Genomic DNA, 18,442 nt, shown 5'->3' with positions numbered 1-18,442 from the left:
CATTATTGCTATTAATATTAATGTACCTATAGTCTTATTAAATTAATGGGGTTCTTTGGGCCAATAAATTAATGGATGTTGAGATGCTCTTAAAAAATAATGTAACAAGAAGCTTGGAATCATTCAAAAACAAGTTATATAAAAATTAACGTTATAATGATTTAAATCGAATTAAATTTTATTAGAATTTTTAAATAATGTATAAAATTATAAATTTTTAAAATTTAATTTGAATCTAAATTAAATTTTTATATAAATCGATTTTATTCTAACTAAATTTTATCAATTTAATTTAATTTGATTTATCGATTTTTTAATTTTATTTTTTATATATTTAAATAAATTTAAATATAAAATTATTTTTATTTTATAAAAATTTTAAAATATATAAATTAATAAATTAAGTAATTATATTGGTTTTTTATTTTTTATTCAAAAATTAATTCAAATTTAATATACATATTTAATATCTAAATTTAATTATAATTGAATAAAAATATCGTTTCAAATTAAATCAAATATTATAATTTTAAATTAATTTTTATTTTTTGTTTAAAAATTTTTCACCCTTAATGAATTGTTTAGTTTTGTTTATATATTATTTTTCTCTCTTCGTACGAAGTAGATGACAAATGTGTACTTTGCATGCCACTTACCATGGCCATTGTTGCAAACCGTCACCCATAAGTGTTTCATCTAATTTCGCTAATTTGAAATAGTATATAACGATATGAAAATAATATAAATAAAAAATATAAAAATAATATAATTTAAAATTTAATAAAATTTATAAATAAATTTAATAAAATAAAAAATTATATTTTATATTTTTATATTAACATAAATTATAACATATAATTTTTATATAAAATATAATATAATATAATATATAAAACCCTAGCATAGCCATCTTGCTTTCAGGTTCACAAATATTTGACCCAACCCTTCATATTAAGGCCATGAATCCTTTGCTAATATCCCGAAATGATTAAAGACTTGCCCACATATATGCGGTAGTGGGTCCTATAATCACCACTAGAATGTCAAGCAAGTTGGCTCACGTCAAAGCCTCACTTAAGAGATGAGCACTGTGGTTGGACTTATTAAAGGGAAGGGCAAAAAATGTTAAGTGGCATGTGGCCTGCCAACCCATTACGTCTGATTTTATGGTATGATGATAGGATCCCAACCATCATCAATTCCGCATGTAACATGTTCACCAAAGGGAGATTTTCAAGTCTCTTGGTTTGCATTTCATGGCGCCATCAGTACTCTTGGGTCACCATTCCATTTTTCTGGTGAACCTGAATAAAGGAAACGACAAAAACGAGGTCTACTCTAAGCAAAACTCCATGAAAAGATGATGCAGGTTTGGCCTGTTCGGGGAACTTTGCTTGAAGATAAGGAGGTAGACCTCAATTATAACAGGTCTCGCATATAAATGACATAACATTCTGATTTCTTCATTACTAGGAAACTAAAAGAATATGTCAAACAATGGAGATTAATGGCTGTAGTAGGTGATGGTGGTTTATTGGCATAAATAAAAGGGTTAGGTAATGTAAAACAAAACGGATTACTATGGCTAACAAGGAGTCCCTGTCGATTCAAGGCTGCTGCTTTTGACTATGGCATTCGTTAAATTAAAATTGAATGTGTCTAACTTTGGCCTTCTTAGAATTACGGATGAGGAATGCAATTCAGGCGGCTGATTCTCTCCTATTTGATCGATTTTGATTGAGGCAGACGGAGATATACAGAAGCAGACGGCTAATGTACTCAATAGAGAAAAAGGATGCCGACTGGATAATGGCCTATGCATGTATCAGTCACATCCAGGCTTTTCATCCTATTTTTATCAAAATAATTTTTTTTTCTCAATTCCACTTTGCCAAATGCTATGCAAGTAACCAGTTGACTATGTCCAACAATTTTCTATTTTTTCTTGGAGTGTCATTCATTCCAATTAATAAATTCCAGGGGAGTCTTCTTTATATAGTATAATTGAACTTGTTCTTTGCTTCTAAAGTTGGACTTTAAGTTCGACCAGAACATGTTTTACAAATAGGTATCATTCCTATTGCTTTACTTAATTCTTAATTAATGTTTTGTTTTTGATGAATTATTCATGAAGCAAGCTGTCGTGGATGGCTGGCTGCTTGTTTGATAGTTTTAGATGGCATTTGATATTGTTTTTGCCAGAGTCAAATCAAACTGGTCATGGTTGATCATGTACGATCAGTACATATTACCAAATCGTGATAGGATCATCTATTTCGCAGATGAATATCTGGCAAGTTTGAATCTTGAGCTCGCAACAAATCTTAATGCTTTTGTTTAAACCAACGTTACACGCCTAACTATAGTCTACATGTAGTTAGTACTACATTACACTCCTAACTATAGTCTAGATGTAGTTAATGCAATCCCCCACAGGGAAAAGGGGAAAAATGAATTACCTATAATCTGAGATCTTAAGTGCCAAAATCTTGTACAAATGGACGGCGAAGGGCAAATTATACTTTCTATTACCGGGGTCCAGAAAGCTCCATTGCTTCAACGATGAAGGATGACTCTTCACGAACATCACTGTAATTCCTAGAGAAGCTGTATGCCCTAGTGTCACTAAGGTTTGTTCCACCTTGTGATTCTTCCATTCCTGACTGCACAAGACCTTCCAGGACCTTCAAAACTTCTGACATCTTTGGGCGAAGCTGCGGTTGTGACTGAGTACACTGCAGAGCCAGTTCTGCTGTTTTTTCCAACTCTGTTGCATCAAAACATCCCTTCAAATCCTTATCCACTAGCACTTCAAGCCTCTTCTCCTCATGCAATGTTCTAACCTGTATCAATCACAAAATATCTTCAAATTAGATATGGATGATTAGTAAGGAACAAAGGGTACAAAAGTTAGTTCTAACAAATTTTAAGTGGGGAAAAAGTGGACAAATAAATAAAGGCAAAAATAATATCATAAGAAAAAAGGCTTAAGTTTATGCTGGATGTTGTTACCACAAAGCAAACATCCATTACGTTGAGTGATCTGGATTTTGTTATATGACAGGATGGGTATCATCCAAGATGATAATGCCCGGTTAGGGCTAAGGAACTGGGATAAATCTTAAAACAAAACCAATCCAGCAGAATAAATATACACCAAACATATGTGGCAATCATGGTGTATTGTTGGAACTTCACTGAAAACAACAATCACATGAATTATTTAAAAACCCGAAGTATGATTTATAATGTTTGGCAGGCATCCAGAGCTTTATCTAAGTAAAGCACCATGCACTTGAACTGGCAGCAACAAAGATGCATATATAGAGTCATTGATGATTACTTACCCAGTCAAGAATCATTCCCTTTTGAATCTGTCCATTAACAGCATCTAATGTCTTTTGTCCTGTGATGAGTTCCAAGAGTAGTATCCCAAATCCAAAGACATCAGTTTTTTCGGAAGACTGTCCGGTTGAAAGATACTCCGGGGCAATGTGTCCTACAGTACCCCGCACAGCAGTAGTAACATGTGAATCCCTTTTATCCAAGAGCTTAGCAAGACCAAAATCACCTACAACAGCTTCAAAACTTTCGTCAAGCAAAATATTTGCAGCTTTCACATCCCTGTGAATTATTTTTGGATTACACTGCTCATGTAAATATAGAAGTCCACGGGCAGCTCCAAGGGCAATATGCATTCGTCTATTCCAATCCAGAGAAGGCTTTTCATGAAAAGCATCTGCTAAAGACAATCAAATTATAAGGTAACAGCAAGGCCAAAAGAGGGCAAACGGTAAAAATCTGTAAGTGCATCATAGGCTTGATGAATAGTTTATGACTCTATTCCATTTAAGCCACAAGAAAGAGAAAAAACAAAAGGATGCAGAAAGCTAGGCTAGTTGCAAACCGATGTAAGCTCAAATTTAAGATGTACAGCCTCAAAAATGGCAATGCCTGCATGAGACCACAAATTAACCTAAGCTCTATTCATCTGATAAATCAATCGAAGAGTGAGAGATAGAATAATGGTGTAATGAGGATAGAAGCACAAAAGGTCAGCAAAAAGAAACAAACCTCTTAAGCGATCAGCAACACTCCCATTTGGCATATAAGGATAAACAAGCAACCTCTCATCAGGTGTCATGCAAAAGCCATATAAACGTAAGAGGTTACGGTGAAGAGCTAAACCAATCATCTCTACTTCAGTTTGAAATTGCACTTCTCCTGTGAAATTTGGATCTTTTAGCCTTTTAACAGCCACCACCGACCTATTTGGAAGACATCCTTTATAAACAACTCCATATCCTCCTTGCCCTAGAATGTTTTTGGGATTAAAATTGCCTGTCGCAATTTGCAGTTCACGAAATGAGAACCTCTTTAAATGACCAATTTCAAAATCATAATCTTGCTGCACTGCAATTCAAGTTTAAACAAATTCTCAAATTTCAATTATTATACAAATTCAGTACCAAAAAAGCATACATTGCGAATTTGAAAGTACCATATGATGTTAGCAAAATTCGAGATCTGTACCAATGCACCCAACAAACAAGCAACATTACGGAAACCACAAATGTGGAAATGATTCCTATGGCAACAGACAACACCCAACGATGGTATCCATTGACTCTATACGATGAAACTGAGCCTGCAACTGAATGATTGAACATGTTACATTGGCATCATTAAAGGGCATCATGGCAAAAGCACTTTGATAGATTTCATCAACATACCATTTAATGGTTTTGCAACATCTGTGCAAATTTGTTCAGGTGAAGAAGTGCAAAGAAAGTTATTCCCTATAATGCTACACAACGAAAAAATTACATGGAGCTTAAAGTGAATATTTACGCTTTATTGATATAGAATAAAAGCTCTTTTCTGCAAAGAAGCTTACCTATAACCTTTTGCTAGTATTTTTGGAGTAGGACCACTAAGATTATTAAACGATAAGTCCCTGCACAAGATCATTGAAGTTAATAAAAATCATCACTTCTCAGCAGTCTGAACTAGAAATTTAGTGACATGATGGGACATGTACAAGAATGAAAGACCAGTGAGATTTGCAACGAGTCTAGGAATAGGACCAGATAAATTGTTCTTGCTAAGCCGCCTGAAAAAGCCATGGCAAAAATTTTAGAAGGCAAACATTCAGAAAACACACAGGACAGCAATAGTTATAAGAATGCACTAAACAAATGTCAGACCACACTCACAGGTAACTTAGATGAGTTAGAGCACCCAAAGAACTTGGAATTACTCCAACAAATTGGTTACCAGAAAGATCCAGAGTTTGAAGCTCTGAAAGCTTCCCTATCTCATCTGGGATGGGACCTGACAACTGATTGTTTTGCAACAACCTACAAAAACAGAAACAGAAAGCATCTCAATGAATGTGAAAAAGATTCACAAGAATTTTCACGTTCAATTACAAAGAAGGTTTATTTGATACAATAAGTTCCTTCCAAAAATCACAAGTAGGTGGAGACAAATAATAACCTTGTAAATTTTGAAATGAATTCAAGAGAATAAAACTAAATTCTGAGAACCAACTCTGGCATCTCTTCCAGCAAGAATGTGTTCCCCAGTGCACACTATAAAGCACATTTTGCATAAGCGAATCAACTTCTAAAACAACACTATCTTAAGAAAAACCTACTTTCTCACCGAACACATTTTACCAGATGTATATTCAGAAACACTATCCTTTAGACAATAGCTTTCCAAACTCAATGCTACCAGCATTTAAAACACCCCCAAAAGGGAATTTCTTGGGCAATCCTAATCACCACTAAAACATCAATTTCCCACAAAGGGTGTTAGCCATATAACAACAAAATAGATTCCCATACTGAAAGAATTAGCAGTGGGATTACGTAAAAGAATTAAATAAGGCAGTGGACTTACATTGTCCTTAGGTGACTCAAATTCCCAATGCTCGGTGAAAGCACTCCTGATAACCCAGTGCTGGCCATTTCCCTATCAACAACAATGTTCCCAAAACCAAGCTCTCATTTTACTTCTTTTATCAAAATATTAATAATTCAAAAAAAAAAGAAGAAATGATTAAAAACAAAAGAGAAGTTTACAATGAAGAGAAAACGAGCACAGTTCCTTACAGTGAGATAACGAAACCTTCAGCAGAACAAGCGACCATGTTCCAAGTACAAGGATCAACCGAGTTAATATCCCAGCCGTCCATTACGTCCCTATCATCTCTCATCTCTCTCTTCACCGACATCAAAGCAGCCACTGTTATTTCAATACCACCCAAAATCAACAACCAAAACAAAAATACATTAACCCAAAATTTCAACAGTCTTAATCAATGGGGTAGCATTCTTTTTCCTTTTTTCCTTCTTTTTAAGATAAGAAATTAAGAACCCGACTCCACCTTCATAGTTAACTCCTTTTGGAGAGAGGAGATTATCACCATCTGAAACAGAATGGACCCAACAAAACCAACAAAAGAGCAACAAAACCACCCACATTACGTGCTGCTCCATTGGAAGTTAAACAAAAGCAATGACAAAAAGAAGAGCCAAAGTTAAAAAGGAAAGCTTTTAATTCTTTTTCAGTAGGTTTTGACACAAAAAGTAAGGCCCGAATCTACATACCAAAAAAAAGATGAAGACTTGATTCGGCTAACGTTTGGTTTTTTCTGTCAAATTTCATTATTTGCAACTCTTTTCTTTTGGATTCTACCTATTTTTTTAGTCTTGGATAAACAAATTAATAGAATGAGAACAAAATGGAAAAAAAAAAAAAAAAAAAGATCAAATTGTTAAGTGTTTTTCTTGGGTGGGATCGAAAGACCAGAAGAATGGCTTTTGAAATCGCGTAAGTTCTCGAGATATGTGCAGTGACAGAGATTGTCGCTTTGTCTTGATTTGAAGTGTATTTTTGTATGGTTACGATGTTTGGATTTGTCTGATTTTATTGAGTTTTTGGCCGTTCAGATCTTACCATTGGATTGCTGTCAGTAACGGACGGCTCATAAGGGGCTGAAATGTCTTGAGTAGACAACATCGATATGATTCCACATACCTGTAACTTGAAGTGGTCGACACTACCGCGACATTTCATGTCGCCGGGAATTTAGGATTTCTTCTCTGTACACAGTAGTCCTAAGCATAAACGGCACCGTTTGTTTACAAGGCTATAATAGGAAGATTATTTTTGGCAATCATGAGATTAGACGTTTTACTTGAGTCTAAAGCGAAGGGATAATAAAGAAAGGGGTGATAAGAAAAGAGATGGGAGGAAACGAGAGAACAAAATGTTGACAGTGGGGGGCATGGCATGGGCACAAGGGCCTCAATCAAAATCAATTAAGTAGGAAACACTGAAGCAGGGAGCCAGCTCAGTTTCTTTTGACGACCAAAATGATCGTAATTATTGACGCATGGGACCTTAAGGCTAAGAGCATCTTCTTTTTGACAAAATCATGCACCCAAAAATATCATTAGATCTTTTCTACTATGCCTATATTCGTAATCCAATCATGTCCCAACAAAAGACCAAACGGCACCGACAATCAGGTTTATATCTGTTCTACCTTTGTACTTTTTTTTTCCCTCCGGCTCACTTACAGGCAATGGCCAATGAGTCATGTTCCTCTCTTATTTCCCAAGAGAAAATTGACATGCATTCCAGCATTCCAACTTGTTCATCATGTCGGCTTTTCTTGAGAAAAAGATGTGGGATTGCCATCACATTCCATCTAAGGCAAAAAAGAACTCCAAGCATCAGCTTTGCATTATCACTTGTATGAGATTGTTGAACCAGAATAGACTGAGAACTTGATTTTTAATATCAAGCAAATAAAAGCAGCAGCAGTAGTAGTAGAAAGAGAGTAATAACATTACTTTGCACAAACAGTAATAACAATTGACTGCAATTTGAAGTCAGCCCACCAGAAACCACCACAATAACTGAAAACAAAGAAAAAGTGCATTTAACCAAACCCAAAAACCAACTAGCCCACCCCTTATATTCGGGCCATTCTAACAGGGACTTTCTTTCTAGCAACAAATACACTTCCCTACTTTTCCTCCATTAGCAGCTTTCTGGTCTGTCCACCTTAGCCTATCTTTTACTATCAAACATGTTACATGTACATAACAAAAAAAGGCATTTTGACAAAAACTCATATAGAATAAAGGAGCAAGCGAGGCAGAATTAAAGTAGAAAGATCAAGAGAAGGCAGCCATCCAGCTGCCAGATACTGTATGCGCCATGGAAGAGTAGAGAATGATGCTGGACAGGCCTCAATCTATGGTGGTTATCCAAAGATAGTACTTCCTTTGTGTCACGCATCAACTAGTAGATACCAAATCTTATATATCACTTTTAAAGTTTTATGTACCAGCCGGATGCATGAAATGTTGTAGCCCTATTTGCCGTTTCACATGTTCAGGAATCAACTTATTAATAAGCTCCGGTGAAGCCCCACATAACTGTAACCAAAAAATTGCAAATGACTAACAAAGCTTAGCCAGAAAATAATCCCATCTAAAATATTCAATGAAGATATATCTGTATATAAATGGAAAGCAAATGGGAATGAAGTTTACTTCAGAAACATACTTCCTGTTTAAAGTCGAAAAGTGGTGGTAATGGTCGCCCATTTGGTAGGCGAGCATTAGGTTCTCGAAGCTCATCAAAGAAGGGATGTGCACATGCTTCAAGCTGTCATAGCAAAGAGCAGATCAACAACATGAGATTGGGGCGGTTATCACTAACACACAAATATATGGGGGAGACAAATCGATAATTGAAGAATTGTACATATTTTCCAAGTCTAAAATAGAAATGTCACCAATCAAAAGATGGAGACACCAGCAACTCACAGCTGTACAGCGAAGACTTGGTGAGTATTGCAGCAGTCGTGATGCGAGATCAATTGCTTCAGGAGGCATCCTTTTATGAAAAACCTAAAAAACATATAAGAGTCAAGTTCAAGGTAATCGACCACTACATTTATATTACAACAACAACGCAGTGCATTACTCAAAATCAATCAAATATTTCTGCCCTTAGAGACATTGGCAAAGAAACATTGAAAACTACTATAAATATTCAAGAACTTTGAAAAACAAAAATCAGCTAATATTTCATGAGCAAAATATCCAGAAGGTATTACGAAAAATGCGTCTCTACACCACTCATTTCAGTGAGCAATTTATAAATTTATATATCGACAATAAAAGGCAAACCTTATGCCATGGATGCGCTTTAATCTGTGGAAACCTAAAATCCGTGTAACTGGGATTCATGCAGCGAATTTCTTCCCTAGTGGGTGTACCAAGGACCTGTAGGAAAAGATGTAAGAAGCAGACTCATGATACAAAGAAATGTATAACTTCAAGCATCACTAAGCAAATCATACCTTGATAATCTCTACAAGCTGGTCCACAGCATTCTCTCCAGGAAACAATGGCTACACGAAAAAAAAAAAAAATAGGTATCAATGAGCAGAGACACTAAATTATTGCTAGAAATTTTCAGAAGGATCAAAATCAGGAAAAAAGGAAAAAGCTAACCTGGCCCAGCAAAAGTTCAGCAAGAACACAACCAGCTGACCAGATATCGATTGAGGTTGTGTATTCAGTGGCACCAAATATAAGTTCTGGAGCCCGATAGAAACGAGAACATATATATGAAATGTTAGCTTCACCTTTGACCTGATCACATGTAAATTACTAGTAAGTATGAAGCATTTACAGAGAAAAAGACATGCAAAAGAGGATCATAAACATGTTAATACTACTCTTAGATCTAATTCAATCCTTTTCTTCTTCAGCAGTTCACCCCTACAAAGAGGCCATAAAGGACAGCTAAATAAAAGTTACAATCATTTTAGAAGTTACAATCAGAATCAAACATGCAAATAACACGGAGCTAAAATCCTTTTTTTTTAGTTTTAGAAACTTATGGACCCTATAACAATGCTTCACTTGGAGCAAAAGTAATTGATCAACTAAAATCTAAGTCATAAATTTGAAAGGAAGAGCACTTCGAAAATTAATATAAAGGGGACCAACTTACAAGCACTTTTGCGCTTCCAAAATCACAAATCTTAACCTGGTGAGTCAGAGGATCAACCTGTACAGAGCAAACAATCATCTCAGAAACATTGTCAAGACATTCCACAAAAATCATCAATAAAAAAAGCATACCAAAAGATTTTGAGGCTTCAAATCCCTATGGCAAACTCCAACAACACTATGGAGGTATGCAAGACCCCTGAATATCTGTAAAACCTCCTCTAATTAGCAAAAAGAAGAACTTTACAGAAGAGATCAAGCATGGAAAAGACTACCATGCATACCTGGTATGTGTAAAGTTTCACATAGATAAGTGGCATTCTTTGATTAGCACTGCTGTAATGTTTCAAAACCCTATACATGCTCTCCGGTACATATTCCATAACCAAGTTAAGGAAAAGCTCATTTTTTGTTGTCGTGGAAAAGAAACAATGCTTCAAGGAAATCACATTCGGATGATCCAGGACACGCATCAATTGCAGTTCACGATTCTTATATCTTCTATCTTGCAAAACCTTCTTTATAGCCACAGTCTCTCCTGTTTCCAAGCATTTTGCCTGAAAGAAAAGATGCATCAGCATGCGAAACGTGAACAAGGTAACATTGGCTACAGTCTAACTATGGCTTAATACCTGGAAAACAATCCCGAATGATCCTGTCCCTACTACACGCTCTGCCATATAGCTGATGGTCTACAATAATAAAAAACCAAAAACATGAAATTCCAAAGTAAAAGAAACTAGTTGTCTTGTTCGTAACCACATGTTAATTGATAGCTAAACCAGAATTTGAACAGCTATGAAACAGGATAACCCAAGAAAACACATACCTGTTTAGGTTCTCCATTTTTACCTCCAATCGTTGTAGAAATGATGTGACCGGTGACCGGATCGTTCCCATCAACAACAGGGGCAGACATTTCCTGGTAAGAAACAAGATAAGAGAGAGTGAGACTTCGAAGGAGCACAAAAATTGGAGATCCAAAAAACCCAGCCCTTCCCTCAAAAAAATTATAAATCAGGTTCGAAAAGAAATCAAAATTATAATCGAACCCATTCAATAATTTAAGCTAAACGGTTCACTCTGATCCAAAGAAATTTTCACCTAAGCTAAAAAGCCAAATCAAGCGACTAAAAGCAAAAAAATATATATTGATAAGATTTCGTTCTCTTAAAAAAATTTAAAAAAAAAACTCAGAACTGAAAAATGCAGACAAGAGATCACAGATCGAATCAAATACAGAGCAAAATTTCATCATCTAGGGTTCCCCGATTAGCTCAACCACCAAGATCGCCGTAAAAAAGCAAAAAGAAAAGAATATACATTAAAAAAAAATTCGCGTTTCATAACCATTGGAAAACAAAAATAAAAATAAAATCCACAAATCTCATAAATCCCATCGACACCCAAAAATAAACAGAATAACAAAAAAAAATTAGTTAATAATATTCATGAACAAAAGTTTCACCAAAATTAAACTAAAAAAATCGAAGATTCACTTCCAAATTATGATGTCAGAAAAAAATTTTGAAAGAACAAAAAAAAATAAAGCTTACCTTATCGTCAGCCATGTCGAGCAAAAGAAAAACAAAACAAAAAATCAAAAACAAAGATCTAATTGGAGAAAGAGTAACGGTAGATCATGGCGATAGAAGAACAAAAAAAAAAAGAAAAGCGAAGATGATGATGAACAAGAAGAAGAATAATTAGAAGAGAAGAGGAGAGAGGACCCAGGGGAGAGACAACAAACTAATGCCCATGTGATTCCACCCCTCCCCTTGTTTTCCCTTTTCCTTTTTTTTTTTTTTCTCTTCCTCTTTTTTCCCCTTTCTCTGTTTTTTTTTCTTCTATCTCTCTTTACTTTCCGTTTTCTTCGCTCCTCTTTTTGTTTGTAGACTTCCCAATCTGCCCTTTGAATTCTTATCTAATTATAATAAATAAATTATTTTGAGCTTTAACGTTCCGTGATTCGTCCCTCGGGTTTCGTATTCATTACCGTTACCGTTACTATTGGAGGGATTTTTTTTTTCCTGTTGTTTTTTCTTTTGTTTTTTTTCTTGAAATAAAGTGGGATTGATAGGTTTTAACCTTATCCTTTTTGAGACACAAAACATGAACGACGAAAGCTTGTCGAACTATTGGTCTTGTCATTGACGAAAACTTATTAATGTTTTTTTTTTTTAATAAATCTTGGATTTTATTGATAAATAAATTATTGAATAAAAAAAGAAATATTATTATCATTGCAATCATTATGATTTTTTTTATAAAAAATAAATTTAAAATAAATAAATTTTTTAATTTTTTAAATTATAATAATATATATATCATATCCATCGTTTAAGATAAATAATTAGATTGAAAATCGTGGATTTAAAATATCATTAATAAATAATTATCGATTAAATTTAAATTTAAAATTTTTAAACGAAAAAATAATTTTTTATTAATTTAACCAACAACTTATTAATATATTATCAAGAACCAACAATTTGCGATCAAGGCCAGGCTTTGTGGTTCGATAGAGAGCTGCAAGCGCCAAATTGACTCGAATTAAGAAGAATGGTTCAGCTATTATGAGGCAGAGATTAGCTCTCCCATTCAATTCAAAGTTTCAAACCGACCAAAGATGGACAGCTATTTTTTATATATAATTTTCATCTCACTTTATTGGTGTATGATTTGATGGCATTTGGCAGTTTCTGTTACTGGATTTCTATCATTTTCCTTACTTTTATATTGTCCCTTGGCCTTTGGTACTGAACGCCCTGTTGGGCTAAGCTTTACGTAGCATAAACCTATCTTTAAGCCTTCCATAAATTTTATGCTTTGGGCCTATCGTAACTTTTCCTTTTCTTGGGCTTCCATCGATTCTTCTTCTTCTTTTCTTACGATGTTTCTGATAGCCCTTGAACAGTTGAACCCAAGATCTTGATAAACATGGCATTTGGATCTAGCCATCAAGATCAATGAAAGGTTGGGCCTATTGTAAGCCTAAGTCAATGGAATCTCACTACTACCTGTATAATTCCAGCGGTTTTTGTTCGTTAAGATGGCCCGCCAAACTCAAGCACCAAATAGAACCCCAACGTGGTTTTTTCTTCAGCGTTTTTTTGTTTTTGTTGTGCTATTTTTTCTAGCATCTCGACCTTCAACGTATGAAAGCACAAAGAAAGCAAAAAAAAAACCCACAGTTGTCTTGTCTTATGTTTGGTGGGAAGTAGCTGTTACGATTTGATTCTTGCATTGCAAGGCAGATGTTTTAAAAGTGCAGTTAAGTTGAGTTCGATTTCGTCGACCAATCTGCCTTGCGTTTCACTCTTGCTACGCTTATAACGCACTATCACCTACTTATTGACGTTTCTTTGAATTCTTTCATCTTCTCCGACGTTCTTATTTTATCTACTATACAGTATACACCAACTTTTTTCCCATTTTTTTATGTTAGTTCTTCTTTCACCAACACCTGAAACTGAATTAGTTGATGACAAAACAAGGTCATATTTGTTGGCGAGTCTCTGTTAGAGAAAGACACATGAAAAATAGTACAGGATTGTAAGAGTTTCCCCGTTTTTTTCGTCTGAAAATTAGTTTCAAATCCAGGTTTTTTAGTCATGTCAAAGATAAGAACTGAAGGGCGGTGCTTCTGTTCCAAAAATTATAGTCCATGAAGCACAGTTGAGAGAGAGTTAAGTTGTGGTTATACGATGGGAAAGCAAGGATCCCCAAGAAGCCCACGTCCCATGTCGAAGAATACAAACTCACTTTTCAGGATGAAAGATTATCATATTAGAAGTTCAGATTCTTCGGAGGCCAGTGTTCCTTCTATTGGAAGGAGAATATTAGGGGGAGATAATTATTGGAATTCCGAAGTAGTATTGCTTCATAGTTTGAAAGATGACTCCGGAAAGTTTAATCCTTGCAAGGGTGCTTATGTTGGGACAAGGCATACATGGTTTCGCCGGAATGTGAAGTCCATTGCTTTTATGCTTTTGTTGATAGCTTACCTATTCTTGCTTGATTCTCTGGTGGTGTCAATTTTTGGTTCAATAAACATTCAGGGCAGTTCAACTACAAGAAACTCCACTCGTCGTGAGGTATGATTATAATTTAGAATTAATTTGTAATCATAGAATCATGTGTTTTCCTTTAATTAGTTCTTATCATTTCTATGCCGGAGTTGTAATTTGGAAGTTAAAGAGACTGATGAATTAGTATCATCAGGTTTAGAATTATGTTGTTAAGAATCAATGTTCTGGTCTCAGTGAATCTATTTGATTTACTTTCTGGGATCTGGGATGGACATGGAGTGTAATCCAATTCCATTTCAGATGGAAAAATTCTCTGTAATTCAGCTAGAAAGGCTTCCAAGTTCCAACTCTATATCTTGCTTCAATCAATTTGATTTACCATTAATTTTATTTTTTTTCTTCCTTGTTTTAAAATGTATTTCTGAAGTAGGTGGTTTGTTTGTATTGAAACATCGATTGAAAGCTAAAATACATTCAAATTGTTATTAATTATTGTTTCAAATTTACGGGATGAATGCTGAATTGACACCAATTAGTTGGTATGGCCTTCACTGCATGTATGAAGGAGGATAATGTTGCCTATATTCATGAAGAAAGACCAACGGTTCAGATGTATGGCAGGCTTCTAAATTTGGCTTCCAGTGCTCTTGCAGAGGTATGCTTCTTAACTTGTACATTAGGCACATTAACATTTTTACAGCACCAGGAAAAAAAAAAGAAACTAGATGAGTTCATTTTTCACTAAATTTTGAAAATCTTCGTTGAATTCAGAAGGAGTTTAAGCAAGACCCTTTGAATTTTTGGGAGGAACCATATCGGCAAGCATCCAAATGGAAACCTTGTGCAGATATAAAATATCCAACAAGCCCAGGTTTTTCCTTGCTTTGGACTTTATCAATATAGCAAAATATAGTGTCTGGTAACTAATAATGACAGTGTAATATAGTCTTTGGCCAATAATGTGAAGCTGAATAATAACAAGTTGTTATGATTAAGTCCTATCACTTTCGTCGTTGAGACAGGGAAGCCAGAAAAAAGTAACGGCTACATAATGGTCAGTGCAAATGGTGGCCTGAATCAACAACGAGTAGCTGTAAGTGTCCAATTTGCCTTTTGATCTTCTTTTCATTATTCAATAGGAAAGTTCAATGTTGATTTCAGTGAATAAACTCAACAGTCAGTTCTCCAAAGATAGAATTATCTGTCAATAAGTGGAATCCCCAGCAAATCGCCAATAGCTTTTCGGACCACATGGCTATGATGATACCAAAACTAAGGCTTTATATGAACAAAGGCATTCTGCTTTCATTTTGCAAGACTCCAGTTGTTTACAAGCACTTTGCAACATGTTTATGGAAACAATCTCTTTTTGATCTTCCTTCTTCAGCTTCATTATTATTGCTTTTACTTCCATTGTAAATGGTTGTTGATGTTGTTGTCCGCAGATTTGCAATGCAGTTGCCGTGGCATCTCTACTTAATGCGACTCTGGTTCTTCCTAAATTTCTTTACAGCAATGTATGGAAGGATCCTAGGTCTGAAATCAAGTCTCATTCAGTATAAGTTATCTTCTGGTTCTGTGAATTTTTAATTTTGTCATCCCATTTTGTTTTTGTGGGAATGTTTGTCAACTATGATGTTGTCTCTCCAAAAAAACACTATGATATTTGTATCTTGAAGATAAAACTTGGCCAATCAAATTTTCTTCTGCCATATACTGATATTTTGTAATGAACAATATTACTTATAGTGATTTTCAATGGAAATGCAGCCAATTTGGTGACATCTACCAAGAGGACTATTTTAAGCGCATCTTGAAGGACGATGTAGATATTGTGAAGGAAATTCCTCCTCATTTGAAGTCCTTAGATATTGAAGCCATTGGTAGCCTAGTATGTTGTCTTCTATCTACATTGCATTGAAAGCTGGTCTTCATTTCTCAGGAAAATCTAAAATCTAAAATCTGAAACCTCTAACCTTGTTTTTCTTTTTCTGTTGACCTCAAAAACAGATTACTGATGCAGATATCGAGAAGGAAGCAAAGCCGAATGATTATATCAGCAGTGTGCTTCCCCTCCTTGTGCAGAACAGAGTTGTTCACTTCCTTGGATTTGGAAATCGACTTGGCTTTGATCCTTTGCCTCCTGACCTCCAGGTCTGTGACATCCCTTGCACATTTAACCATTGTAGGATAGATAATCGTACGATAGGACTTCCATCTCAGGGGGTATCTCCCATGCATAAAACCTTCAGAATCTTCTATATACCCCCCACCCTTTTCTCCACAGGCATACTTCTTGAGTGTCCATTACCTTTCATTCTCGTCTATGTTCCAAAGAATAAACAAGTAAAGAAACCAAGAGCAAAACTCAATTGATCATATTATTATTATCCCTCAATTTTTCAAATTTTCAAACAAGTGAATTACGGCATTGAAATTTGTTGGAGCCATTAAAGCATCACTTTATATACCATTCTCCACTAATGAGCATGCAATATTAGAATTGATAATCTGGAAAAGAACTCACTGATAATCTTTTTCAAGAAGTTATATTTACATGCTTTGCTCCATTGCAGAGATTGAGGTGTAAATGTAACTTCCATGCATTAAAATTTGTGCCAAAAATTCGACAAGTTGGTTCACTATTAATCAAAAGGATAAGGAAATATTATGCTGCTCAGAGTCAGTTGGATAAACACCTGCTTGGAGATTTCACACCTAGTATTTCCTCCAAAGAGCACACTGCCAGAAGAGGCCCATCCAGATATCTTGCCTTACACTTGAGATTTGAAGAGGATATGGTGGCATACTCCCTATGCGATTTTGGAGGTGGAGCATACGAGAAAAACGAACTTGAAGCCTACAGAGAGGTCCATTTTCCTCTGCTCATCGAACGCTTAAAGAACACGAAGTATGGCCTTACCTGCCTTCTGGCATTGTAGTTTTACTCGATGCTGTTTTCAAGCACATATTTGACTTTGGTTGATCTGTTCTTTCTACCATTGATGCATGTAGGCCTGTTTCCCCAGTGGAGTTGAAGAAGTTGGGAAGATGCCCATTGACACCTGAAGAAGCAGCACTTGTTCTTGCTGCTTTTGGTTTTAAGCGTGAAACCTATATCTATCTTGCAGGATCTCAGATATATGGGGGAAGTTCCAGGATGCATCCCTTTACCAGTTTGTACCCCAATTTGGTCACCAAGGAAACACTGCTCACATCCAGTGAACTTGCTCCCTTCAGAAATTTCTCTTCTCAGGTATTTTAGGATTAGACAATTTCTTTTAATAATTGTAACATTTTTTCAGCCAGAATTCTACGTGTTTTAAACAACATTTTTTTGGGGGAAGATTTTTAACTTAGAAATGCAAAAAGAAAGCTTCTCTAAGCAGTATTTGATCCTCCTATTCAATAACATGGCAAAAAAAAATGCCTTGAATGCAGCTAGCAGCGTTAGACTTTATTGCTTGTGCAACTTCAGATGTCTTTGCCATGACAGACTCTGGAAGCCAACTGTCATCCCTGGTATCTGGATTCCGAACTTACTATGGTAATGGACATGCTCCAACCTTGCGGCCTAACAAGAAGAGGTTAGCCGCAATTTTGTTAGAGAATAGCACTATAGGATGGAATAGTTTTGAAGATAGAGTAAGAAAGATGATCAAAGAAGGTCAAAGAGTGCGGGTGAGGGGTCCTGGTCGAAGTATTTATCGACAGCCTAGGTGCCCAGAATGCATGTGCAGATATCAGTAGGATGGCTGAGTTCGACCTTTTACAGGATTACCAGGCCATGTGAAAATCAAAGGCCAGAAATGCCATTTTATTCAAACAAAACCCTGGAACAGTATGGTATCGGCATCACTTCATTCCTTTTTTTTATTCTTTTATTATGTTCATTATTGCTTCATTCGTTTGACTCCCAAGTGTTAATATTCTTTCTTTTGGTCAACCTGAATCTCGTTCACTAGGTCAAAAGGGTGGGTTGTTCTTTCCAATTTTTATGTTTATGATTATTCAATAATATTTCATCAGTGTAATTTTATTAGATTGCAAATAAAAATGCCTTACGTATTCGTTTTGTCCGACTATTTTAATGAATTTTTCCCATTAGCAACACGTTTAATCCTTCTGAGAGAAGAATTATATTTGATTTTAGATATTGTCATTCTTCAAAGATCATTGCTACATCTGATTTTCATAGTTCTTTGCAAACTTACTTTTGCAAACACTGTTCAAAGCTGCAAGCCCTTTTTTAACATTACACCAAACAAATTCTTTAATTTATTAACTATTTCTTACTAAATGGGAAGGACAAATGAATTGATATTGGATTAAACCTGAATAACCCAAGTCAAATATACCTAT

At 35.3% G+C, this 18,442-nt stretch overlaps 3 protein-coding genes across 13 annotated transcripts; 1 reads left to right on the top strand and 2 right to left on the bottom strand.

The window, feature by feature from the left end:
* Positions 1–2,308: 2,308 nt before the first annotated feature.
* Positions 2,309–7,696, bottom strand: LOC111280986 (protein CLAVATA3 INSENSITIVE RECEPTOR KINASE 4-like). 9 transcript variants are annotated; one of them, XM_089756901.1, is made up of 12 exons: positions 6,618–6,877; positions 6,395–6,436; positions 6,120–6,252; positions 5,908–5,979; positions 5,217–5,360; positions 5,042–5,113; positions 4,898–4,957; positions 4,734–4,807; positions 4,502–4,654; positions 4,075–4,413; positions 3,348–3,739; positions 2,309–2,843 (listed from the first exon to the last, which is right to left on the bottom strand). In XM_089756901.1, the coding sequence occupies exons 1-12, from the start codon at positions 6,673–6,675 to the stop codon at positions 2,529–2,531; spliced, it is 1,854 nt and encodes a 617-aa protein (XP_089613027.1). In that variant the 5' UTR covers positions 6,676–6,877; the 3' UTR covers positions 2,309–2,528. The 9 variants fall into 9 exon arrangements, with proteins under 9 accessions (XP_089613027.1, XP_089613028.1, XP_022724282.1 ...); XM_089756902.1 differs by having other exon boundaries at positions 6,395–6,497; positions 6,618–6,803; XM_022868547.2 differs by lacking the exons at positions 6,395–6,436; positions 6,618–6,877 and adding an exon at positions 7,559–7,696.
* On the bottom strand, positions 7,295–11,908 carry LOC111280987 (shaggy-related protein kinase eta). Of its 2 annotated transcripts, none has more exons than XM_022868553.2 (12): positions 11,606–11,908; positions 10,879–10,971; positions 10,682–10,741; positions 10,334–10,606; positions 10,182–10,256; positions 10,051–10,107; positions 9,546–9,686; positions 9,392–9,442; positions 9,219–9,314; positions 8,853–8,936; positions 8,590–8,691; positions 7,295–7,723 (listed from the first exon to the last, which is right to left on the bottom strand). In XM_022868553.2, exons 1-12 carry the CDS (start codon positions 11,618–11,620, stop codon positions 7,673–7,675), a joined length of 1,098 nt encoding a protein of 365 aa, XP_022724288.1. In that variant the 5' UTR covers positions 11,621–11,908; the 3' UTR covers positions 7,295–7,672. The 2 variants fall into 2 exon arrangements, with proteins under 2 accessions (XP_022724288.1, XP_089613032.1); XM_089756906.1 differs by lacking the exon at positions 7,295–7,723 and adding an exon at positions 7,843–8,459.
* Positions 11,909–13,618: 1,710 nt separating this feature from the next.
* LOC111280985 (O-fucosyltransferase 8-like) lies at positions 13,619–18,163 on the top strand. Of its 2 annotated transcripts, none has more exons than XM_022868542.2 (10): positions 13,619–14,146; positions 14,646–14,735; positions 14,852–14,951; positions 15,103–15,173; positions 15,526–15,614; positions 15,851–15,971; positions 16,091–16,234; positions 16,657–16,991; positions 17,096–17,336; positions 17,522–18,163. In XM_022868542.2, exons 1-10 carry the CDS (start codon positions 13,757–13,759, stop codon positions 17,828–17,830), a joined length of 1,890 nt encoding a protein of 629 aa, XP_022724277.1. In that variant the 5' UTR covers positions 13,619–13,756; the 3' UTR covers positions 17,831–18,163. The 2 variants fall into 2 exon arrangements, with proteins under 2 accessions (XP_022724277.1, XP_022724279.1); XM_022868544.2 differs by having other exon boundaries at positions 14,020–14,146; positions 14,617–14,735; positions 17,522–18,145.
* The last annotated feature ends 279 nt before the right edge of the window (positions 18,164–18,442 follow it).

The sequence above is a fragment of the Durio zibethinus genome, chromosome 28, assembly GCF_047325235.1.
Source record: "Durio zibethinus cultivar Kanyao isolate XHJ-2024 chromosome 28, ASM4732523v1, whole genome shotgun sequence".
In the NCBI taxonomy this organism is placed as follows: domain Eukaryota; kingdom Viridiplantae; phylum Streptophyta; class Magnoliopsida; order Malvales; family Malvaceae; genus Durio; species Durio zibethinus.
Note: the sequence above shows the minus strand (reverse complement) of the source record. Positions and strands in the feature narration are given on the sequence as shown.

Excerpts from the sequence above, each read along its gene's own strand:
- LOC111280986 (XM_022868546.2), bottom strand. The coding sequence starts at position 6,506 with ATGGAGCAGCACGTAATGTGGGTGGTTTTGTTGCTCTTTTGTTGGTTT. Across the intron at positions 5,361-5,907 it reads TTGAGTCACCTAAGGACAAT|GTTGTTGCAAAACAATCAGT; the intron begins GTAAGTCCACTG and ends CTGTTTTTGTAG. Across the intron at positions 4,655-4,733 it reads TGTTGCAAAACCATTAAATG|TTGCAGGCTCAGTTTCATCG; the intron begins GTATGTTGATGA and ends TCAATCATTCAG.
- LOC111280987 (XM_089756906.1), bottom strand. Across the intron at positions 10,742-10,878 it reads AAAATGGAGAACCTAAACAG|ACCATCAGCTATATGGCAGA; the intron begins GTATGTGTTTTC and ends TTATTATTGTAG. Across the intron at positions 8,692-8,852 it reads CAAGTCTTCGCTGTACAGCT|CTTGAAGCATGTGCACATCC; the intron begins GTGAGTTGCTGG and ends TTGCTATGACAG.
- LOC111280985 (XM_022868542.2), top strand. The coding sequence starts at position 13,757 with ATGGGAAAGCAAGGATCCCCAAGAAGCCCACGTCCCATGTCGAAGAAT. Across the intron at positions 14,952-15,102 it reads AAAATATCCAACAAGCCCAG|GGAAGCCAGAAAAAAGTAAC; the intron begins GTTTTTCCTTGC and ends TCGTTGAGACAG. Across the intron at positions 16,992-17,095 it reads GAACGCTTAAAGAACACGAA|GCCTGTTTCCCCAGTGGAGT; the intron begins GTATGGCCTTAC and ends TGATGCATGTAG.